Source organism: Dermacentor variabilis, chromosome 1 (genome assembly GCF_050947875.1).
Source record: "Dermacentor variabilis isolate Ectoservices chromosome 1, ASM5094787v1, whole genome shotgun sequence".
NCBI classification, from domain to species: Eukaryota; Metazoa; Arthropoda; class Arachnida; order Ixodida; family Ixodidae; genus Dermacentor; species Dermacentor variabilis.
In genome coordinates, this window is record NC_134568.1 from 191220662 (window position 1) to 191246655 (window position 25994).

Genomic DNA, 25994 nt, shown 5'->3' on the forward strand with positions numbered 1-25994 from the left:
TTTTTTCACAGCACTGTTGTTTATTCATCTATTTTACTAGCAAAACTTTTTCAACAGTCGCTTGACACAGGATACCTGCCCCTTGATTGGAAAGTCGGTAAGGTGATTCCACTTTATAAATCAGGTGACAAGCATTCTCCTCTCAATTATCGGCCTATTTCACTAACCAGTATCCCATGCAAAATATTAGAACATATCCTATATTCACAGCTTGCTAACTTTCTTGAGTCAAATTCATTTTTTTTCAAGTTCACAGCATGGCTTTCGAAAAACATATTCTTGTGAAATGCAGCTGGCTTCCTTCATACATAAGCTACACCTAATTCTTGATACTCGTTCAATTTCCTCGGTTTTTACTCGTTGCATTTTCCTAGACTACTCCAAAGCTTTCGATAAAGTGTCTCACAAACTGCTACTTCACAAACTACAGCTCATGAACATTGACCCCTGCTTGGATTGAGTGTTTCCTTAAAAACCGTTCACAATACGTGTCAGCTAATAATCTTAACTCTCACTCAAACCCTGTCCATTCCAGCGTCCCACAAGGCTCCGTCCTCGGGCCTCTTCTTTTTCTAATCTACATCAACGACTTGCCTTCTTTCGTTTCCTCTCATATCTATTTATTTGCGGATGACTGCGTAATCTTCAGAGAAATAACAAGCAGTGACGATGTAACCGCTCTTCAGACTGACCTGAACGCTATTTCATTGTGGTTAAAACATGGCTATTGGAACTTAACATCACAAAATGTAAATCTCTTCGTGTATCAAGAACTTGCAACAGTATCCCCACTTATTCCTTAGATCATGTCCTCTTAGAATTGGTAGGCTCATACAAGTACCTTGGTGTACACATCACTTCCACTCTCACTTGGTCTGCACATATCACATACATAATTAACAATGCTAATCGTATGCTTGGTTACATCCGCCGCAACTTTTCTAAAGCGCCCTCTTCCCTGAAACTGCTGTTGTACAAAACATTAATACGTCCGAAACTAGAGTACGCCGCATCCATCTGGGACCCTCATCATGAAAACCTAATACATTCACTAGAAATGGTCCAAAATAACTCGGTTCGCTTCATTCTTTCGAACTATAACAGGACCACTAGCATATCTTTAATGAAATCAAGCCTTAATCTACCATCCCTAGCCTCACGTCGCAAAGCGTTTCATATCTGTCTGTTCCATAAGATGTTTCATCATCCACACCTGCGTAGCGAATTAATCCCTCCCCCACGTCACCTATCATCTCGATTAGATCATGCCTACAAGGTCGGTGTCCCATTTTGTAGAACTAACGCTTTCTTCCAGTCATTTATACCTCGTACAGCAGCAGAGTGGAATCACCTTCCCGCACTGACAGCCACCATCAAAGATTACCAGCTTTTCAAGAACGCCTTAGCTAATATTGTATGAGTAGACACACTTGTTAACTTTTATTGCAATACTCCTATTCCTTGTATCACATTTCCTATTTTTTCTTGTTTTGTATGCCTGTAACCACTCCCCTCTCCAATGCCAATGGCCCTGAGGGTACATGAAATAAAAAATAAAAATAAATAAAATGGCATCGTTGATTCTTGGCATCGGATATATGTCCTTGCGCATGATCTTATTAAGTGCTCGATAATCGATGCAAAATCGTACAGAGCCGTCTTTCTTGTGAACCAGCACAACAGGAGACGACCAAGAACTGGACGATGGCCGAATTATATTTCTTTTGAGCATGTCATCAACGTTATCCGCAACGATTTTCCATTCTGCGGAAGACACGCGATACGGGCGGCGGCGTACAATCGAACCGCCTTCGGTTTCGATGCGATATACTGCGACGGAAGTACGCCCCAGAAGCTTGGAGTGAACGTCAAATAAGGCACTACGTTTGTGCAGGAGTGCCAAAAGGTCTTCTTTCTGCACAGAAGTCGGATCTAGATTTATTGCGGCCGTTAAAGCAGCGGCAGCAGTATGATTGTCAGTTGTGGTAGACAAAGGGGGTGATTCGGTGTGAAGCGGTACCAGCGAAAGAGGTTCGGTGTCAGTAAGGCAAATCACAGTAGTGCCCTGGAAAAGCACAACTGACGAAGAAGTAGGGTTATGAACAGCGACGAACGCTCTACCGTCCTGAAACCGCACCAGGCTAGGAGTAAGGCTAAGCCCACCAGGAATGCAGTGACCGCTCGGTGCAAGGAACACATCACCATTAACAATTGTGTCGGAAGTCAGTGTGATAATATGCTCATGGCCGACGGGAATGAAACAGTCGGTAGACTTGACAAAACGTAGGCTGTGAGCATCGAGAGCATTCAGTGTCCGTCATACGAATAGTTCGCTGATGGCAAGAGATGAAAGCCGAGGCGGAAGACAAGAAGTCCCATCCCAAAATCATCGCGTAGATACACGAAGACAGCACGACAAACTGAATGCGGTGAAGAATGCCATCAATGAAAACACGCGCAGTGCAAACACCGGAGGGCTGAACAAGAACTGCATTAGTACAACGAAGGGGAGGGCCATTATACGGTGTCTTCACTTTTCGCAATCGAGAACACAAGTCTGTACTTATAACGAAAAGCGATGCGCCTGTGTCAACCAAGGCTACGGTTCGGACACCTTCAACACACACCATAAGTACATTTGACGGGTGCTCCGGAGGAGTTTCACGATGTCCAAAAGATGCAGCTTTCCCTCCTGAATCTACACCATTTAGTTTTCCGGGCGGTGATCGGAGGACGAAGTAGCCGGTTGAAGAGGGGAAGAGGAGCGCCACATAGGTGATGGAGAGCGACGATGCGGGAAACGCAATGAACCGGCAGCATTGAAGTCCTGTGGAGATGGGGAACGCCGTTGATAATAATCGTAGTAAGAACCCCGACGTTGTGGTACAGGGCCAGAAAACTCATCCCTTTCAAAACTGTCATAGCCACGCCTTTGATCTTGCTGACGGCGTCGGCAAAACCTTGAAATGTGGCCACGGATGCCACAATAGTAGCAAACCGGTCGAGGTAAGCTCCATGCGTTGTAAGACGGAGGAGGTGGTGGTCTTGCAGTGATAGAATTCAGGGAAATGTGCGGTGCAGGTGCCTGTTGCGGTGGCTGCTGGGAGGGTTGCACTATAGAGGCAACCTCAGCGTAAGTTGGCGTAGGGATAGAGTGCGGGCTCAGGACTTGCGGGCAGGTCAAGGCAGCTATCTCTTCCCTCACGATATGGCGTAGGCCGCCACCAGGAGGCGTCATATGGACCTCATGAGGGGTTGACGAAGCGTGGGCATGCAGTTCCTCACATACGATGGAGCGGATCAAGGCACGTAGTTCACTGTCATTGGACGCCTTGAAATCAGATGTGTCAGAGTGTAAGCGGAGCATATGAAGCGCACCGAGACGCTGACACGTACTGATGATGTCTGCGACGGTAGTGGGGTTCAGCACTACAAGCACATTGAATGCCACAGTCCCAATACCCTTGAGCAGGTGGCGTACACGGTCACTCTCTGCCATCGAGGTGTTCAAGTGGCGGCAGAGGGCGAGGACGTCCTCTATGTACGAAGTGTACGACTCGCCCGAGTGCTGAACACGCTCAGCAAGCTTCTTCTTGGCGATATCGGAGCAGACAGACGAGTTCACGAAAATCTAGCGTAGCTGGTGTTTGAAGGTGCTCCAGTTGGAGAAATCGAGCTCATGATTGTAAAACCAAGTTTTGGCGACGCCGGTGAGGTAGAAGGCAACGTGAGCAAGTTTTGCAGATTTGTTCCAGTGGTTAGAGTCACTCACGTGCTCGTATAGCTCTAACCAGTCTTCAACGTCATCACCTGGAAGCCCAGCAAACACCGGTGGATCCTTCTGAGGGGTGGTGACCATCCAAGAAGGGGTTCACGCAGGAGCAGGCAAGGTGTATGTCGTGGTATTGGTCTGCTGGTCTTGGGACATGGTCGAGTGTAGTTGGTAGAGGTGGCGACCCGAGCGGAGCTCCAGGGATGTAGCGTAGGTGAAGCTGGAGAGAGACCGGTAACGAGACGAAGAAACCGGACAGCACACTCCACCACTTGTGAGACAAGGTTTAGGCAGCCAGTCTCTTCTTTATTCTCTCGAGTGAGAGCCCCACCACCAGGTGCCAAAACGGTGATGATGAATGAGTATGTACAGGTGAGCATATGAAGCGTATGAACAATGCTCACAATATATATATATATTTTCACATGTAACCCACTCGCTTTCTAATGCCTTTGGCCCTGAGAGTATGTTAAATACATGCATGCATGCATGCATAAACAAACAAACAAACAAACAAACAAATAAATAAATAAATAAATGCTTGCCCACCAGCAACCTCTTTCTTGGGAGTGCAATTCAAGCTATGAAAGAAGACAGTTGTTCGCAAGAAGGAGAATCCTTGCCTACTCATACAAGAAGGTGTGGTTAAAGAATAGACTCCAACAAATGCTTGATGCTGGTATCACCAGGTCTATATCAAGGCTTGCTTCCCCAGTAATCAATGTTACAAAGGACAATAGAACTTTCAGACTGATCACCGATTACAATTTTCCTGCAGTCCCACAACAAGTGATAGCATATGCACATATAGTCAGCAGTGCAATCAGTAGCCAAGACAAGAACAGTCACAATGATTACACTGAAGGCACTCAATATATGTGTCCAACACAGTGCAAAGCTTGATCTGATGCTGCAGCAGTGTTTTCACATGAGACCAGTGCCAAAGAGGCATTTTAAGTACAACGTGCAGTGTGGCATACTACCTGCTTGTTGTGTGAATGGTGGCTGATGATCGAGGATAATTTTGGCAAATAAAGCACCTGAAAGTTTCTTTTTTCCATCTACCTTTCATCTTATTTAAAAGGATAATTCAAGCAGTTGTTACAGTTTTGCCAGGGTCAAATTAACAAGAGTTGACTCCATTAACGATGCTGCTTTTTATTTACTATAAATTAAGAAGGCCTGTCTACGAATACAATGTAGTGAGTCCTATAAAACACAAGAAACTGTCATCTCAAACTAAAACTGGCTTCCCACTGCTGCACAACAGTACCTGAACAGTGCTTGCTACAAGGCAGTTATGAAGTATAATTTGAATGCTTGAAAAATTTGCTGGGATTAACAAGCTGAAGGTACAAAAAACAAAACATGACAATAAATAATGAGCATAACTGTGTGGAACTTAAAGATGCCATAGCCTTGGTTAGAAGCACAGTACACCATGCATAGGAAACAATATGGGGGCAGCAACATTTTGGAGCAGTGGGTCAAGTAGCTGAAAAGCAGCCATGGAGTAAGCCAGTCATCAAGCCATGAAGAAGTAGGCAGGGCGGAGTTAAAGAACAACATGTAGAGTCATACTGATTTACAAGTGTAAAAGCGTGCTATGGTCCATGTCACACTGCCTTGCAAGCACTAGCAGGCAACCACTAGCATGGGCTGCTAGTTACTGACCCCTGACATAAATATATTTCATTGTAACACTACAGTTATAAACATGAGCCAATGAGAAATGGGCAACACACAATTCAACTTACCAAATTAAAGCTTGGCAAGAGTGATCGAAAGAAGGCCCCCATCATGCTCTCGTCTCCTACTTGCTGTGTTCTGAAAACAAAAGGTTACAAGGCCAGATATGCTACAGGCAGCCAAACAACAACAATCATAAGAACTAAATGAAATATTAACGAAATGCAGTTGAACCTTGATATGTATAACGAACATGGATAAAACGAGTTATCAGATATAAAAAAGTAAATCTTAAAAGTTTCTAGCTGATATCAGTGTATAACAAATATATGCTTATAATGAATACAGTAAAACCTTGTTAAACCGTAGCCGCATAAACAGTAGTTTTGTTTTAAAAGTAGTAAAGTAAAATCCCCGAGTCAACGGCCATTGAACATAATGCATTTTCTTTCCACATAAACCGTACCAGCTTATTGCATATGAGTCGGTTAACACGTAGTGTTTCCACTTTTCGTCGCGAAATCATGGTAGTACGGCGGCCTGGAAGAACAACGAGCCTCAGAGATCGGAACGGCCTCCAAGCGCAAACGCAGAGGGCGCTTTGAAAGGTGAAGCCACATCAACATCATTTCGGCACTGTGCCAGAGTCGGAGGGCATTATAGCCCGTATTGTGGCGTCGTGCAAGCTAGGACAAAAACTGGGTGTTCAGCATAAAAGAAAAAATGTACGTCGTTCGTGCTATCGAACGTGGCACGAAGAAGTCAGTGCTGGCACGCGAGAGATATCTACCGTTGACTACGGTGTGTGGCATCTGGAATGCAAAGAAGTTGCTTGGTAGTGCTGCTGCGACCGCAAAAACATGTCAGCTACAAGGTCGAATTTTCGAGCTTTGACTTTACGCCATTGTTGCCTCTGTTATTGCCAAAGTGTCGCCTAACGACAGTGATGAGCACGACACGGAAAGTGAAAGTACGGGCGATTCAGGCCCGACAGTGGCAGATGCTGCACGTTACGTCAGCCTCATGTGGGTGTTTGCCGAGAAGAGGGGGCTGGCAGAATAGCTGACTTGTAGCTTAAGTGAGTTTGAGGCTGCCATCATCGCTGCTAGCCCACCGCGGCATCAAACGAAAATAAGACTTTTGTCACGTGAAGTGAATAAATACTACATGTTTTCTGCCCTTTCAACGCTCTCTTGTAGTTCTGTTTTTGACAGGCAAGTGGGCAATCTCACATTATTTCAGTTAAGCAGTACTACCGTTTAGTACATACTTTTTCCGAGCTCTGGCCAATTACGGTTTAATGAGGTTTCATTGTATCAGATAAAAGATGCAAGTTCGTTATAATGAGGTTTGACTGTATCCAATTTTGTTTGTGTCTTGCCATTATGAGCTTACTGTGACGTAAGTAGTACTCTTATGGCAATATCACCAGGAATTTGAGAAAAGCTGAGCTGCTTACCTTGGTGGGCGTGTGTAGCTCACAATAGCATCAACCGGTGGAAGAGGGTCGAAGCCAAAGATGGGAGAGTTCGACAATTCCTAAAAACAAAGACCTCATGTCAAAGCACATAAAATGACCATCCATTCAACCCACACATAAGCCTGCTGCCATTTATCATCATCTACCTAAGTCCACTGCAGGATAAGCGCTGCTTCCAGTTATCTCCCATTACCTCTGTCTTGCATCAGTTGACTTTTCCCCATGCCTAGACTACCCTTACGTTTCGTTCCATCCTGTTAATCTATAGACCAACAGTTATCCCTGTCCCATTTTTTCTGGAAATACAACCCCCACGGTCACATTTCTTTAGAAAGAAAGAAAAAAGAAAAAGAAAACCAGCACTTAAGTTTTAAATGACAATAAAGTGACAAAATTGTTTTTGATGTGTGCAGTTTTATACATGGTTTATTGTTGAATTGATAGATAAACTAGCATAATTTTTTACAAATGCAATAAAACTCACACGATTTATTTTTGTTTTCAATAGGTCTGACACAACTAGAGATAGTATTTAAAAACATTCCATTTCATGTTTTCGTTTTTATCATGTGTCACGCCGAGGGTGCAATCCCAGCAAAGATGGTAGCACTAGTAGTACTAGCAGCGACTTCCAGCAGCGCCTTCGCGGTTCAGACATGGCCAAGCCATGCCTGAACCGCGAAGGGCCAGAAGAATTTAATTTCAGAATGAAAAATGAAGTGTATCGTTAGAGAATACGGCACCAGGTGCGCGCAACTTTAGAGAAAGCGAGGCATATCATGCAAGTGCCCACAGTCAAACCAAGTGGCGCATACTGATCAGAAAAATAAAGTGAGTGAGAAATTTGCAGTAATCAGTTGTTTGATTGCTATAAAAGATTCTCAGTTCTCACGTGTCTCGCAAAACGAGATGCATGCGAGGCAGTACCATTGCTTTAAGAGCGCCCACCTGTAAAAGAAGTAATCACACACCTACGGGAGAGCCATGCGGGCAAGCACCTTGAAGCAACACTTTGAATGATAAGAAATGAAGTAGAAATCACTTTTCCCCAGAGCTCGTAACTCAAAACAACATGCGCAAGAATGCCAATAACAAACTGTGCAAGCACGGGCATAAGCACACAGCAGTAAACTATGTGAAGTGGAAATACTCCCTAACTACCACAGTGGCAACCACCATACAGTGAAGCTAAAAGTAGGCTTTGGAAAGAGGGGCAGCAACACAATAAGAATTTTGTTAATGTTTTGGGAGGTTGTAGTACTTCCAAAACAATGCTAGGTGACAGTTCGTTCCGGAAAGGTGCATTTGGTCATTGCCATACATGTAGGACCATGACCATTTGGGATTTGTTTCCACTGCCGCACATGTATGATGGTGACCCTCAAAGGACTAACAAAACAATCTGAGCTCAACTTATGATAAAGCTTCACTACATCAAACACAATGAAGTAAACAGCAGGCAATAAAGCGTGCCCCATTTTTCACACTATTAGATTTCACAAGGACACCCACCGTCACCTGTAGAGCAATCATAACACTTCAGTTCAATGCATGTGTTAGTGGGACAGTAAAATGCCACTGAGTATATATTAAAAACAGGATTGGCTGAGCAGATGATACATCCGTGCACCAATCCCTCCCTACCTGAGGTAGCGTCACGCTCGCTTCCTGGATGTTTGAAAGAATGATGTGACGGCAGAGGTTGCGTGGTGCACCCTGGTAACGTTTTGCTCTCCTGGGAAAACATTTCAGCATAATTCAGTTTACACTCCTACAATGCCAATTCATTGATAGGCTAGTGTTGACAAAAACTAAGCCCGCATTATGAAGCTTCCAAATACACGAAACCAAGCACATGCTTCTAACCTTTTATTTATTTATTTATTTATTTATTTATTTATTTATTTATTTATTTATTTATTTATTTCATATTGCAGACCTAGTTCAGGTCCAAGCAGGGTGGTTAAACACAACAATAATACAATGCATTGTTCAATCAAGCAGGGTGGTAAGACACAACAGTAGTACAATGAATCAGTCAACTGAAACAGGCGACAAGTTATTCCAGTCTGTTATAGTTTGGGGGAAAAAAAGAATACTTGAATACATCCATCCGTGCAAAATAAGGTGTTAGTGAATTCAAATGATGGTGTCGAGTAAGCCTAGATGTTGAACTAGATGGATAGGATGCAGGATTAATTGATAAGTCTCCATTAAAAAGCATGGAAAGAAATCGAATTCTTAAGTGCTGCCTTCGCTGCTCAAGGATTTCGATGCCATTATCATGCATTATTTGTGAGGGGGAATCATATCGAGAGAATTTTGAATATATGAATCGCACGGCTTCCTTCTGTACCCTTTCGAGACATTTAATATTTTGTTTAGTAAACGGGTCCCAAACAACACATGCATATTCAAGTTTCGGTCTAATTACTGAATAATAAGCAAGCAGTTTTATGTTAGGTGGGGAATTTTTAAGTTTATGTCACAAAAAATATAATTTATGCAAGGCCGAAGAACAGATATTATCAATGTGTAAATTCCATGATAAATTGTTAGGAATTGTGACGCCCAAATACTTATATTTTGTTTCTTCCTGCAAAGGCAACGAACCTAATGTGTAAATAAAGGTTAGTGGAGCTTTCTGACGAGTGAAGCGAAGAAAGACCATCTTTTCAGCATTAAGCCGCATTCCCCACATTTTGCACCAATCAATAATGCCAGCTAGAGAAGTATTTAAATCAGTTTGATCATTTGTTGAAGTGATTTCTCTAAAAAGCACACAGACCGCAAACAACCTAATTTGCACACTGGAATGGATTGAAGTAGTAATATAATTTATGTAAAGTAAAAAGAGCAATGGTCCTAGGACACTTCCTTGAGGAACTCCAGAGTTGACCGGACGACAGCCAGACTGTTGCGTATTAATTTCTACGAACTGGCGGCGATTTGCTAGATAGTTTGTTATCCATGCGATCAATATTTCTGGGAGCTCAAGATGTCTAAGTTTTAGTATTAACTTGTCATGTGGAACTGTATCGAAGGCTTTGCTAAAAGCAAGAAATACAGCATCAATTTGACCATTTTTATCAAGGCATGAGGCGAGTGAATGAATTACGATGACAAGCTGTGTAACTGCTGAATAGCCTTTTTTAAATGTGCGTTGAAAATTAGACAGTATTGAATGTTTATCTAGAAATTCGTTAATCTGATTGGCAACAATATGTTCAATTAGTTTACAACATGAGGACGTCAATGAAATTGGACGGTAATTTTCTGACAATGAACGGTCACCCTTCTTGAATATGGGTACAACTCTTGCTATCTTCCAGTCATCCGGTAATTTTCCAGCAAGTAACGAAGCACGAAGGAACCTTGCGATAGTCTCGGCATAACGTTTCAAAAAAATGTTTGGAAGGTCGTCAGGACCCCATGAAGATTTAGTTTTTAAGTTAACTAGCATCGAGACTAAGCTAATGTATGAAATAAAATTAGCTTCAGATGGGTGAAACATTTTGTCCTTGGATGAACTAATGCCAGAATTAGAAAATACACTATGGAAATAATAATTGAAATGACTCGCAATATCCCTGTGATCGGTAATGATTGATCCATCAATGCAGATTTGTGCTACTGGCTTCTTTTTTTCGCTCAAGTAATTCATTGCAATAAAGGAAGGTTTATATACACAAGTGAAGTAGCGACAGGGTGCAGAGCAAATCCCCTTTGCAAAAATGCCCGACTTTTCCCGATTTCCCCCGACTTTAGCAGTGCAAATTCCTTGGCAAAAAAAAAAAAAAAAAAACATTACACAGTAACAGGTTTCTCAACCGGGGTATAATATTGCTAAGAAGACATGAGGCTGGCCAGTATTTGAGGGTCCAGCTATGCACACCTTTGCACCTTGTGTCTACCTTTGCACACCTTGTGCCAAATGACAGACACAGTATTGAAGAGCTTATGACAAGTATGATGATAAGCAAACGTCTGGCATGAGAGAGGTTTTCCTGTTATGTGTTCATACAAATGGCTTCCAACTACAATTGAAAAATAGCATAAAATTGCGGTCATTTCCCTGTTGCAGATTATTTTATTGTGATAGCAATTATAAGGACACTCTAGGCGAATTTCCACTGTCAACGTCGTCATGATGTTCCGTATTAAATCCAAGTACGATAACATCGTGGCCGCGTGCCATATGCTGTAGGTGCGAGTGAAAGCTTGCGAGCGTGAGCTGAGAATGATGGTAGCTTGAGGCAGCACTGTTTTCTCGCACTCGCAAGGTAGGAAGACTGGGAGGGTGGGCATAGTCTTCTCACGCATGCAAGGGGAGGAGAAGGGCTGGTTAGGGTGCACCTCCTCTTTTACTCCAGCTGTGGTAGCTGCGGGCACTCCAAGTGCATTTCTACCGTCAGTGTCGCCGTGAGGTTTCGTATAAAGTCCAAGGGCCATAACATCGTCGCCATGTGCCCCATGCTGTATGTGTGAGTGAAAATATGTAAGGGGAGCCGGCGATCGCTGCTCAATCTTGCCCAGGCGAAAGGAATGAATGCGAAGAGGAAGCATGCCGTCTTCTCTCGCGTGAGGCACTTCACGTTGCGAGAAGCCGGGGGGGAGGGGGGCAGCGTTCTCTCTGGCTGCAAATGCAGATGTGGCGGCGCTATCTTGAGAGTGATCTATGTTTGGGGTAGGGTCTAGGCTCATAGCTTTGTGTGTGCTGTGTGTCCTTGACACTCACTTTGCATTGAAGCAATAGACAGCACGAATGTCACTTCACTCGCTGCTGCTGCCACGTTTCCTCATGCCAGCATTTTGGCAGTAAGTGTCTGCAGTCATTGAGTGTGATGTGTTCATGTTTGCTGTGCACACTGACACCATGCTTATTAATTTTGTTAGCAAGCCAATGTTTGCAAGTTGATAAGGCCGATAAAAGTACCATCCTTACTTTGTATGGCTGTCTGCTAATTAGATATCGCAGTTGATGCTTCGCCTTTCGGGCGAAACTGCAACTTTTTTTTAAAGGTTTTCAACCTTCTTACTTTCAGGCATCGACCTACAGTAAAGGTTGACCTATGAGGGGTGATCTGAAAGTTCCCAAAAGCATATAACCCTGCCTCAATGGAGAATGGTATACTGCTCCGCGACTAGGTGCCACTTCTAGTATCAATAATAACTTAACTTGAAAGCTTTTAATGCGTCAGCATTAGAACAATCATGCAAACAAAAACCCATCTGTCGGCTTGTGTACGGCAAAAGAGGTGAGAGGAGTGGAGAGGAGGCTGACACAAGTGGAAGGGGAGGAGGCTTCCGACGGTTGCGGCACGCGCAGTGCACTGGAATGCGGCCCTGCACAGGTGGCACTCGGCATGTCAGAAGATGCACTTCACTGTCGGGCAAATCAGGACATGGGTTGCGCGTTTCGATAGTCGCGTTAGTGGCAGCATTTGTTTTGTGTGTAAAGAGGAAAGATAATGCTAATGCATTACTTTCGCATGAATCCCATTGCTTGCCCTCATTCCTTATTGACAAGAATAATCACATTCACATACATTAAGTGCTTCTGTAATGGTATATTGCCACTTCTCTGTGTTAGCAGTGATCAAGTTGTGTGCATGCATGCATCTACACTGATTTGTTTATTTCAGCTGCATACACTTGCATTCAATGCACCTTTTGCTCGGTCATGGGGTACAAATTTCACTGTGGTTCCTCATTTATTAAAGATTTTGCTGACAGGTCCCATATGACAAGTCAATGGTTTCAGAAAGCTTATGGATCGTTAAGCAGCAATCTTGTACTTTTCCCAAACTCTTGCAATGTTTACATCGGCTACCCCTGTTGAAAGGCAACCAGAGTGTTCATCATTCTCTACAGATGTTCTTCCACTCCTGAACCAGTTGAGCTACTTGTGTCTGGCTAAGGCCCATTGTTTAATTGCAAAATGCTTGTTTTAGCATTTAATGGGTCCCCACTGGCATCTTTCTCAGTCAGAAACAAACAAAACGAAGCCATGAATATTTGTTCTTTCAGGTCAGCAATCATACCTACCACAACACAGCATCAACATACCTTTAAAAGAATACACAATCTGAATGGATGCTTGTTATCCTCGCCAACACAAACTTCCAGACTAGCTCATTAGTGATACTATTAGAAGTGCCATGTAGCATGGAACTGCATTTCCCTCTACGGGGAGGCCAGGCAGCATGTTTCAGGAACTTTTCTGTTACTTCTCACGGATACGACCAAATACATTAGGTAGGGTTCAAGCACTAACTGCTGTTCAACTGACATTTGACTGTGAAGTGTAGACTGTGTACAGGTCAGAGCTACAGGTTCACATAAATATTATGGCAACAGTGAAGGCAAAACAAAATAAACTAACAAGCACAATGAAAAGCCAAGGGCTGCCTTACTTCTCTGCTGAAGAAGCCACCAAGGGGTCCCCTTGATCCACACGCTTAAGGACAGCACGGACATTGCGCTCCAGCCATGCCAGCACCTCTGGTTCTTTCCAGAGCACATAGTTACGTCCAACAAAGAGACACTGCAGCTGGTTGAGAGCAGCGGGCTGCCTGCATTTCAATGTAGTGAAGATGTATGTAAAAGTCTGAAGCATCTCGTATAGCAGGAAGAGGAGTCTACATTACATCAGAGATTTCCCTTTCCAATTCATGTTAGGTGGCACATAAAGGGTTTTAATGTTTCGCTTTTGATACAAACACAGCGGTTGCAGCTTACTTTATTCCACATGCTGGTTGTTTCAGCGAAGACTGGGCTTCTTCGATTTTCCACTTCTGGCTACCCGCGGGCTGCCAGAGCCAGCCAGAGCGTCTTCGTTTTTCTCGGGTTGCTCCGCCCACCGCGCTACGCACTTCCGCCGGGAATTCGTTTTGCTCGCGCTGGACGGTTCTGGCTACCTGCGGGCTGCCAGAACCTGCCAGGACGATTTTGGTCTGGCTGCTCTCTGGAAGTTCTCTGGCTAGCAGACGAATAAAAGAGGCGATGGGCGCTCGCCGCCATCTTTACAGGGACTTCACGGATTGCAACGCGGGTGCTTGAGGACTTCAATTTACCTCGCTTAGCCAACTGTCTACGGTCATCTTCGGATTTCCTTACTTCTAGCGTTATCTTTTTAGGTGCTAACGCACCGCTCCGCATCGCGTCGCGAAGCGGTGTGATACGAGCCGTGGTGAACCGTTTGAAGCTTTTGTGTGCGTGTCCCCAGCTGATTGCTTCTTCGCGGCAATGAACAGCGCGCCGCGCTCTCATGCGTGCATGTTATCTGCATTGTGTTCCACGCAAGTTGTAGACGCTCATTCACACATTGCGGTACATTTTCGGTTCGTCTTTCTCTGGTGGCGTTCCTTTTCACATATCTCGCGTATGTATATCACCTTTCTCTGCAGTTAGCGAAGGCTTTGCAGCTAGCTCGTGTTCGCTCCGTCTCTCCGTCGTATGCTGTGGCAGCTTGAAACCGATATGTGTTCGAACTGCAGGCCGTTGATCTAAGAATACACTGATTGCACTCGGTACATTTAGACACACGTACATTGGCTTATTGCTCTCATGATTTCGACCAATGTTGTTTTTCGGTGTGAAACGTTTCGCTCGTCACAGGTGACGTGCATTTTCATGCGCCAGCCGCGTCCCCAGCTCCTTAAATGAGACGCACCATCAGCCACAACAAACTTTATGAAATCGAAGCCCAAGCAGGTCGGCACGAAATTTTATGCGTATGAGCTAGACGTACCCGATAACCTGCTTTTTCATGTCTTGTGATGACACAATGCCAACTCATCAATGTCGCCGGTGGTCGACGTGATCGCTGCGAGCAGGGATCCTCCAGCTATTGCTTTCGAGTATACAATCACGATTTCGCATCTTGTCATCCGCCGCGTCGGAGGCCATCTGTTGCGCTGCGCCAGCGAGGTTGGCCGAGTACACGTCCTGCGCCGACTCGTGCGAAATCGCGCGAAAGTGATCGTATCCCTGAATGCAACAATATATTTTCAAGCTGGCAACGCATAAATGGGCCGACTACGCCGAGCGCGCACCGGCCTCGACGGGCGCTGCCATGCTGGTAGCATGTTTACATTTGGCCAGCTGTACCGGTGTTTGATTTTGCAAACTTCGGGCAGGTTCGGGTTGTCTTGGGATTCCAGCCCATGTGACTTCCTGTCAGAACTGGAACTAGCTGGCTGCCATCTGGCTGCCAGCGGGCTGCCAGAACTCCGAAAATCGAAGAGGCCCACTGTCTCCAATTATGAAAAATAAATTACAAACAAAAATGATAACTTTCACTTGCTAACTGCAGTAACAGACATCAGAAACTGTGCATTAAATAAACTGAAGTTCTCATATTGCTTATCAATTAATATCTTTAGGGCACATGCTGCATCTGAGCACTTGACACTGATCAGTCATTGGGATGTGTATACTTTGTATCTTAAGAGTAGCTCAACTTTCGAAATGTGTATTCCAAAACTTTCAACAAAATAAATTGGCGTTCCTAATAACCCATTACCAAATTGACAAATTTACCAAACCCACCATCATGGTGCCAGCAGAGCTGGTGTGCATGCACTGTGAATGTGGTAAGAACATGGGCTATTTTCTGACTTCATATAAAGATAGGTTCTAAGCAAATGTGCAAATTATAAAATTTTATACTCATGGACAACTTTCTGCGGCAATGAAGAGAAAGCTAGGGGGCATATCATCTGCACATGTGTTACCATGCGAAGTAGTCAGGCAGCATTTGGCAGCGCTTCTGGGCTGTTGGAGGAGACGCTGAATCGACGCAGCTTTAATGCACTACGGTTCTGCGACTACCCAGACACAAAATGGAAAAGCTGCAAGTTAACTTCACCTTGTGGTGTCTTTTGTCTCATTAAGCTGTTGTAAATAAGGTGTTAATGTTTTCTGTTCTCTGCTTAGACTAACATGCATGAAAATGTGGCACTCTTTTCAGGAGCATACTCACTTGTGTGCAATTTGCCTTCATACCTTTCCCTTCACTGCCACTGAAAGTTGTCTGCGAGTAGAGCCCAAATTTAATTCTGAGACGGTCAATAAGTGTATTGAAAACGTGAATAAAGATTAAAACTGAAAGTGTAAAAGCTCATGCTTGTTTAGTGCATGCCCAAGGCAAATATATTACAGTGGGGTTAGAGTTGGTGTAACCAGAGCACCTGTATCATTGAGAGGGCTGTATCATTGAACAGCCCTCTCAATCCATTAGACACTAAGCAAGAGCCAAAGAATGCTCAAACACTGATGCGAGCATAAGCTACATTTGAATACACAGATGCACTTTTTACACCGATGTCAACACCAATGGGAAAGCATAAAATGAACTCACTGTGCCTGTGCTGTGGCAGAAAAGAATGTGTGCTTGGCCACTTCACTGTCCGGCTGCACACCACACTTGTCCAGGAGCGATAAGAGTACACCAGGGAACATGATCAGCGATTCTTGCAGCTGCAGTGAAATTACAGGTATATCCTAACCGTACCTTAATATAGCCTCTCATTACTGCCACTGATTTATTCCTGCGCCTACATGGCCACAAGAAATCACATTTAATGTTTTAACGCCTAAGTTGCATAATGAAATTATTCTCAGCACCATCTCCACACGCCTGAATCTAATGCTATTCGAGACAATGACTTAGCCTGTTCTCTGAAACAAGCAATTATTAAATTTTTTTGACGCAAGGGCCAGCTCTGACCAAAAAGCACCAAACACATGGTGCAAATGTAAGAGGTAAATGTCTAAAAGGACTTGGGAACGGTTAATCGCATAGATGACGAAGACGTGTACAAAGACACACACACAGGTCCTCATTCCTCGTCCCCGTTCATCTTGAGATGAACGGGGACGGGGAATGAACATTGAACGAATGAACGTTTTTAGATGAACGTCCCCGTTCATCTAAAAAGACACTAAAGAGAGACAGTAAATCAGTTTTGTATTATAAATTATTCTTTCAAAATTCTATTTTTGTTAATTTCGCAGTAGGATATTGATTCCTAGAAGAGAAAATGAAGACAGAACTTCCGGTTTTTAAATTTCGTGCAAAAACCTAACGTCAGTATATCAATCAATGTGAAGTCATGGATTTCAAAGTACTGTATATTCTAGTTTTTGGGCTGTTGTGAGTGCAGTGAAAGGTTCTGAAATTTGCCAAGTTTTTGGCTCCTTTAGAACACAATTAATACATCTTACCAATAAAAAAATCACAGTTTGCAAAGCATTGATTGTGATATCAAATTACTTGGCAGCTATACACAGTGAGGTTAGTAGTTTCATCAGCTGTATAAACTGCTGTAAGCATTTGGTTACTAACTAAATTAGCAAGCATGGTGTCATGTGCGCACAGGCAAACATGAGCCCATCTCATTCGACAACCACGGACACTTGCTGTCGGAAGTGCAGGAGTGATGAAGAGCAGTAGCAGCAGCGAGTGAATTCCCCTTCGTGCTGCTTCTCGCTTCAACACGAACTAGGCACACAAGAATGCAGCGCCACGTGAAGCCATTAGCTATCTCGCATCGGCTAGCCTTTGAACCCACCACAGATTACCTCCAACATAGAGGCCGGAGTAGAAGCGGAGACACGTGCTACTCTGGCCCCTTTGCGCCACCCCTCCTAGTGCGCACAACTCCCCCCCCCCTCCCATTCCCCTTTGCGAGCGCAAAAAGTTGGCGTGCACCGTCCCCATCCTTCATTCCATGCACGCTGTTGGGACTGGGGTTACATGATCGATGTGATCTCAAGTTGGTGCCATGCCGGGGAAGTCATCAGGACAAGTTAAGCGAAGGAAGAAAGACTTTATACATATAGGTATTTACATCATTCAAGGATCTCAGTCAACAGACTCCGGCGGTCCTAAAGTCAGATACAACTTTAGAAAAAAGGGGAGGCCCCGCCCAGATGACCGAAGTGTGACGTCCGATTGCCTCCGCGACTAAAATAATCCCACTCAAACAATCGTGCTTCTGAAATGCGCAATTCTCGGTATAAATAAAGACTTTTGTATTTTGATGGCTGGTTTAGTAGAGCTCTCATGTGCTACAGCACATGCCGGATCGCGACAGCAAAATAATCCCGTGCCTTCCACAACGCTGCCCGTCGTCTGCTCTTTAGCTTCATTGTAAGTGACAAAAGTAGAAAGAGCAGCTCTGCGTGGCTTTTGCGCTTGTTTACATGTACATGGCACAATTACTACTCCTGTTCCGAGCTTCAGATGAATCAGTTGCTATTGAACAAGTACTTATATAAAACAATGCATTCATCGCAACCATTACAAACTCAAGATGCTCGGTGTCAGCGAAAGCACAGCGTTTAAGGTGAGGGGGGAGGTCTAAGCTTCACATATTTCGGGTGGCAAAGTGTTGACGCCCTCGCGAAAGTGCCAACAAAATGTGGAGAAAAGAAGACGCAGCACGAAGTATGCCACGTTGTGTGCGCCGAGGTCGTGCGCACGATTTCTTTCGCCACGACAAGATACCGACGGTCGAGAAGAACACTAACGAGTTCTCAAAGTGTATATGGTGTTATGTTTGTGCCCTGGGATTTGCCTGACAGAAGGCCAGTGCTATGGTGTGTCGACCGTGGAGGCATCATTCATCCCTGCATGGTGCCCGCTTCGGGCACACGATGACTATGTGCACGGCTCGGGTTTCCTCGCGGCTGCCCGGCGTCCACGACGGAAGCGGCCGCTGGCTCACGGACTTCTATTCGGCCCCTCCCCGTGCCGGCAGCAATGCAACCCCCCCTCTTTTGTCCGGCAGTGCCCACACCAGGAACAACTCCCAATGTGCTTGGGACGGTTTTCAAAGGAGGGCTGTGTTTCGACCCCGTGCCTTGCAGTTGGTTCCCTTTGTCCTATGCAAGCCATAAAACTTCCCCGGTGCACCATTTTGACTGACTGCAAGATCGGCCCAATGCCGCAGTGCGGTTCGAGGAGGCTGCCCGGACTTTCTCTCTCTCTCGACCTTGTTTCGCCCTTGGAGTCTGTTTGGGCAATCTGGGACTGAGGGGTGTTATTTAAGCAGCTTGCAGCTCCTCTGTTGGTCTCTCTCCTGATAACGACGACAACATGTAAACATTGTATAAAGAATTCTTCGCCGAGAAAGCTCTCCTCGTCTCTGACTCTGCGTGAAGTGGAGTCCAGACCTCCTGCCGGCCACACATACCTCGGCACACGCAACAATGGATCTCCCATCACTGAAGCGGTGTACTGTGCGTCAAGCACAGCAGCCAAGCATTCTCCCGTGACTTCTCAAATAAATAAGCAGTTGATTTGGTGACATATTCCTTTTAATGGAAGCCCAATTCTGAAAAAGCAACGTCCTGCACAGATCGTGCTCATTATAAGTATTGGCATGGAAACGTGCTGAAATGCTGGAAAATCTGAATGCAAATACAGTTATTAACCCTGAATAACTATGTGGGGCCCAAAATGCTCATTCGGGCAGCCACTGTCCAGGTTCACACGAAAAAGCAGTAGTCAACGTGAAATTGACACCCACTCTTAGCAGCCTGCACACCAAAGCACATTGTGCTTTGCGTGCAGTTGTGCTGCCCCTACTGTTTTTTCCAGCCCGTTGAGACGAATAATGCCAATGTCAGAAGGCCCAAAATGCTCTTGTGGGCAGCCACCTATGAGCATAATAGTCGTCGGGGCACGCTTGAAAGGCACCTTTAGCACCTGCACTTCAAAGCGCAGCCATGTCGTAGCCATTGTAGGTGAAACAGCAGTAGTCAACGCGAAATTGACCGCCACTTTTAGCAGTTTGCATGCAAAAGCACATTCATGTGGTCGCATTCTTTATTTTGGTTATATGGCTCAGGCAAGTAATACGGATAAGAGAACAATTATCAAATATCATTAGCTTAGTGAAGCCCAATATACTCATTCGGGTAACTATTAATAGCAGTAGTCGAGGGCAAGCTTGAAAGGCACCATTAGCAGTCTGCACGACAAAGCGCAGTCAAGCCGTCGTCACTGTTGGTTAAACGGCAGCAATCAATGCGAAAATGACAGCCACTGTTGACAGCTTGCATGCAAACACACATTCATTTGGTGGCAATGTTTATTTTGGTTACCTGGCCCAGGTAAGTAATGCGAATAAGAGAACAATTATCAAACATAATTAGATTAGTGAGGCCCAAAATACTAATTCGGGGCGCTATTAATAGCAGTAGTCGAGGGCACGCTTGAAAGGCACCATTAGCAGTCTGCCCTGCTTTGCTGGGCGCCATTCACTGAAAAATGTCTTTGCAATGACGAAAGCGTCAGACAGGAAATGACACCCCACTGCACAATGTTATTCGTGTTGAAAATTTTTACCATCATGTGTGATGGGCAGCGAAATCGTCTGTTTACTAAGACTGAATGCATGAAAAATGCAACAGCATAGCAAGGTGTTGTTTCTCAATATGCAACCTTTCATGTGCACTTCTGGCAGGCTGCCACAGGCATTGATGCATAAACATGAACAGAGGTAAGAGGCAAAGTTGCTGTGCAACCCACATGACGCTTTTAAGAAAATGTATCTCTAAACCTTTCTGTTTTGATAGGCGATCAAAATTTGGTTTGAGCAAGTTGGTTAATCACATTGCAGCAGCAACACAAGAAGCAAGGACAGAAAACACAGCGAGTAGGCAGATTAAGGAGACGAGGTAGACCAGTGAGAAAGGTTTTAATGAGATGGAAGAGGCCAGCCCTGCAATGTACAGGAGTTAGTGCTTTGAATGAGACTGGTTAATGAAAATGTGTAAAGACTTTGCTGAAAGAAAACTGGCAAAAACAAATGCTAATATAAAATATAAGGACAGAAATAAGAGTAAGCGCAAACGTGCATGGAAGCAGGCACGTATTCACACACAAACACGAAAACTAAGAAAAACTCAAACATAAAGAACTGTGGGAAATTTTAAAAATTGACAAACACAAGAAAACACACACACATTTACAAACAGACGCGGGTAGAGGTATTATAGGAGCAAGTTCACAAGCTGCTGTGCCGACCTTCTCGTACGTAGTTTTTTTTTAACCGTTCTCTTAACACTGTCTTGCGAATATTTAACTGCAACATATCACGAGAATCGAAAAGCAGCGCGAAGCTATGTTGTGGGAAACCATATCGAGTGCTGGCAACACAACTTATGCATGACTGTGTCACAGCACGCATTCTACAGCTTGCGCGCGCGGTGAGCACTGGTGGAAAGCAATCAATCGATGGTGCTACACAACGCTCGAACACCGCCGTTAGACGCTCGGCAATGTCACTGCTGACAACGATCGTTCACGCTAAGTTGACAGTGACAAACCTTTGCGTTGGAGGCTTCTTTTGCAAATATTTTCTGTTGAGACGCTCGTAGGTTTGTTTCATAAGTGCACGCTTTTCTCATTTCTCCTGAGAATGGTTTTGCTTCATCACTTCACCCCGTCCGACAAGAAATGCAGCGACACAGTACACGAACACACCCGCCGCTAACAGTAGGCACGAGTCTTTGGAAAACTTTTCTCATCGTAACTTCATTCGGGAGTGAAATAAAAAAGACATGAAACAAACAGGCAGGATGTGTGTTTGCAGCGGTCGCCGTGGGATCCTGTTTTCAGGCAAAGCGTAGCGCAGTGTCAGCGATGCTCGCTGCAATGTTTCTTCACCAGATCACGGCTTAAAATAAACGCATGCGGCACAAATGCCACACTGTAAGCTCGCAGTAATATTTCCGGCATGATAGACAATCACAAACAGTTTGGGAATTCACTGTAACGAGGCGTTGACGCGCACAGCTGACGCGACTTGGCCCTATTCGAAGCCCGGGCGGCCATCTTCTCCGACGGTGAGGTCACCGGCCGTCCGGCTCATGACATCAGTCCAGAGTGCGTGCCCATTGGTGGATGCTCATGTGCATCTGCCTCGGAGGAGTAAACGCCCCCTTTTTTCTAAAGTTGTATCCGACTATAGGTGCGCCGGCTTAACTAGCCAGGTTGGGATCTATTCCCTTTCTCCCTTTCTCCACGCGGTGGCCAGGATTGCACCAAACCAGGAACCCTGGGTCAGCATAATTCACGCACATGCACTTGGACTGAGGGGGTATCTTTCTTCTTCTCAAAGGTCAGTGTCCAGTCAACAGCTCAGGAATGTCAAAGTTGGGCGCTAACAACCGGCGACACCTCTGGCAACCCATTTAGGAATTTGACGGTTTGTTGAAATCATGTTCTCCAAACCTGGTCGGCATCTGGCGCTGAAGAGGGGAGACCGCCAGTGCGCGGTGCACTATTGTTTCCTCCTCCAGGTCGTTTTCGGTCACTGAGGAGGAGGGGGGGGAGGCGACAGACGTTTGTGGTCGAAGCACAATTGCCTGCAGGGGCGATGTCCCAACAGCACTCCAAAGCTGCAGGTTTGGCGGTGAAGCATCCTTTGTCCAGAAGGACTGTCAGCCACAACAGCGCCTGAGAAGAAGCCGCCGCACCAAGCCACCATCCTTCTCAGCTCGCACTCGTAGGTTTTTCCTCGCACTTACAGCATACGTCACACAGATGCGATCTTATCACACTTCAACTTTATATATGGAACCTCACAGTGATGGCAGAAATTCGCTTGGAGTGTCCACATAATTATTATCGTAATAAAAACTAACCAAGTCTGAGGAGATGCTGCCAACACCCATGACGTCGCAGTGAGCTGGCACTGAAACTTCAAAGCAGCATTGCCACCTGTCTTTCGTTTCTGCGTCTTTTCTGGCTTATCAAGCCTCTTCTCACGGTTCAACTCAATTCTGTGGTTTTATGTGCCAGAACAACAATCTGATTATGAGGCACATCGTAGTGGGAGACTCCAAATTAATTTTGACCAGATGTGGTTCTTAGCGTGTACACAATTCATGGTGCGCAAGCATTTTTGCATTCCACCCCCATCGGAATGTGGCCACCACAGCCAGAATCAAACACGCAACCTTGAGCTAAGCAGCACAATGCCACAGCTGCTAAGCTACCTTGGCAGGATCCTCTCATGGTAAGAGTGGCTTTTTAATGCGTTGGCATTCCTAGGATTCTTAAGCTTGTCCCGGGGGCTATGTACGACGTGTTATCCGAAAGTTCTGGGACTGGTGTAATTATGTGGGGAATAACAAAAGTATGCACTTGTGCTGTTAGATGTAGCTGCACACATATCACACGAGTAGATGTATCGAGTGGCGGGGTGACAGGAGGGTTCATTTGCCAGCAGCGCTTGCTAAAGTGAGAAAGTGTCAGAAATCGTCTGCATTTTGAAAAAATGAAAGAAAAGCTTCAACAGCAGGTTTGCGTGAAATTGTGCATGAAGTTGGGTAAATCTGCCACAGAAACTTTGGAAATTCTTCTTCAGTTGTGTGGTGATGCTGCTATGGGATGCAGTCAGGGCTTTGAGTGGCATTCTTGGTTCAAGAGTGGTTAAACCTCAGTGAAAGACGGCAAGCACTCAGGATGGCCACGAACCAGCACAACACCAGAGAACATTGTGAAAATTCCACAACCGATTCAAGAGCATCACTGCCTAACCATTCATGAACTGGGTTAAATGACAGGAATTGGTTATGCACAGTGCCAAGCAATTATTACTGAAGGCTTCTAAATGCACCACATCGCCACGAAGTTCATTCCCCCCTCCCCCCTCCTCCTCGAGTCTTAACTGCTGACCAGAAGCAACGGCGTGTTGATGTGTGCATGGAGCTTAAAACTACTGCACATGCAGACCCAACCTTAATCAACAGAGTCATCACTGCTGAAGAATCGTGGGTTTGCGGGCACGATCCCGAAACGAAGCAGCAATCTTCCCAATGGAAGAGCCTGAGTTCACCGAGACCAAAGACAGCAAGACAAGTAAGGAGTGCTACCAAAACCATGCTCATCATTTTCTTCGATGCAAAAGAGGTAATCCACAGGGAATTTGTTCCCAAAGGGCAGACTGCTCATTCATCTTTCTACTGTGATGTTCTGCGATGCCTGCAAAACGACGCGAGCCGGAAACAACCTGAACTCTGGCGCAACAAAAACTGGCTGTTGCATCATGACAATGCGCCCACTCTCACCTCCCTCAAGACCACTGATTTTTCAGCAAACACCCTGGCAATTGTGCCCCATCCTCCCTACTCATCCGACCTGGCCCTCATAACTTTGCCTTGTTTCCAAAAATGAAGCTCAAAGGGCATCGCTTTGACACCATCAGCACTGGGTAGTATGGAAGATACATTTATTTTACATAATATCTTAGATACTATCTTAGATGCTCTTTGGGTATCTTGTATCTGTATCATAATACGTCTGGCAAGACGTGTATCAGTACTTGTATTTCCGATACATGAAAGAATGTATTGTGTATCTTAAGACACAAGATACTGGCTATCGCAACGTCACTGTGCAAAACTCTAAACGTTGGCTGAACTCCGCTTCTCAAGCTGATACTGATGCCACTAAGCCGCCTGAATAAAACTAAAGGCAGTGATATTCTTTTACTTTTCCGCCAGAACCCTCCAGCGAGGGCAGGCAACGAGGTCTGCGCATCCCAGTTGGTGGAGCACAGTTACATGGTGGCACTCGTGCCATCTCGACAAAAACAAGAGCATGAACGTCTGCGCGCAGCCAACCTTTTGTTTTCTTGATTTTTTTATTTTTAGTTGCGTCAGTATCATGACACTTGCTCGTAGCTACTGTACTGTGCTGCACACGCCAATGCGTGTGGCGTCTTTTGCGCAAATTGTGGTGCCGCTATAGTGTCGTTATCGAAGTTTCTCTTGCGTGGTGCTTCAATATGAAGTATGAAGAATACAAGAATGGAGTTGTCTTGCATCTAGTGGCTTTCACACATTAGCGATTTGAAGTATCTCGTGGATGTAAGTTCGACTGTTGTGAGCCAAAGCGCGGATGGCACTGCATCCGGAAGACTTGTGCATAAAGCAGAAATTTTGTGTATGTGGTTGTTGCTTGCAAGCATCAAAAGCAATTTTTTGGACTACGTTACATGATAAGAATTCTGTGAAACATGAATAAGCTACAAAAACTGCGCATTAAGGATTAACTAGCACTTGTTTATATGTTATGAAAGTGAAATGTCATAGCTATTCATGGTGCCGCCTCTATCGCGTTTCTACATATTCACTGTAATGGTGTGATACAGAACCGCCTCTTTATTTTACTAAGACATATTTTTCATTTTTTTTAGCTGACCCTTAAATTTCTGTTACATATTCCTAGGCAATTGGAGCTATAAATGGCAGTATTGTGAATACTAGTGGTAGTATCCTGTGACGCTTTGTGCCACTACAATACAAATGAAACATTTTTAGGCTGCTCAAGTTATTTCGTTGAAGAAAAATCGTAAAAGGAATACATGCTTATGAATATGTTGCTAACAAATGCTTTACGCAAGCAAATAAGTGTAATATGAAAGGCCATTCTAGCTATGTGGTTTCTGTATACACAATGCGTCACAAAAAATGTCACTACCAGCATTGTTGCTGCTGTACACCTGTCTGGTGATCCTGTATTGTGTAAACGGTAATACGTTTACGGACAAGGTTAAACTTCACAGTGGTATTTGCGCCATCGTCGTGCAAAGGCTTCTTATTGACCTTCTTATAGTTAGATGGCGACCTGCTAGCTGGTAGGCAAGCAGAGCAGCAACTCTCATCAATTACAAAAGTGTGCGCGTGTGTGTGTGCGTGAGAGCTAACAAATTTCAACACCGACTATTAAAATAAACCATACATGCCACTCTTCAATGAACCTCTTGCACACTGACATAGGTCACTGTAGATACCGGACTGGGTAGGCACCACTGTTCGAAGAAATTCTTTGGCGCCGACTTGGAGCATTGGGTATGTGCCATTCAGTCTTCAATGAACCTTTTTGATGCCACTTCGGTTACTGGGAATTGGCCAATAGGTGTGTGCCACTCTTCAATGAACGCTTTCACGCCAACTTGGGTAACTAGGTATGTGCCACTCTACAATGACAAAAAATATCCCTTAAATTTCACTGATGCTGAGCGGAAT

The 25994-nt window shown here is 44.8% G+C and overlaps 1 protein-coding gene across 2 annotated transcripts in view; it reads right to left on the minus strand.

Moving 5' to 3' along the window:
- Nulp1 (Nuclear localized protein 1) overlaps positions 1-25994 on the minus strand; it is a 127274-nt gene that overhangs the window by 25421 nt on the left and 75859 nt on the right. For both annotated transcript variants that reach the window (XM_075702217.1, XM_075702210.1), the window contains exons 9-13: positions 16306-16424; positions 13358-13516; positions 8586-8676; positions 6921-7000; positions 5530-5599 (exon numbers count right to left, since the gene is read on the minus strand). In XM_075702217.1, coding sequence (XP_075558332.1) covers positions 5530-5599; positions 6921-7000; positions 8586-8676; positions 13358-13516; positions 16306-16424 — 519 coding nt within the window. The remainder of the gene's footprint in view (positions 1-5529; positions 5600-6920; positions 7001-8585; positions 8677-13357; positions 13517-16305; positions 16425-25994) is intronic.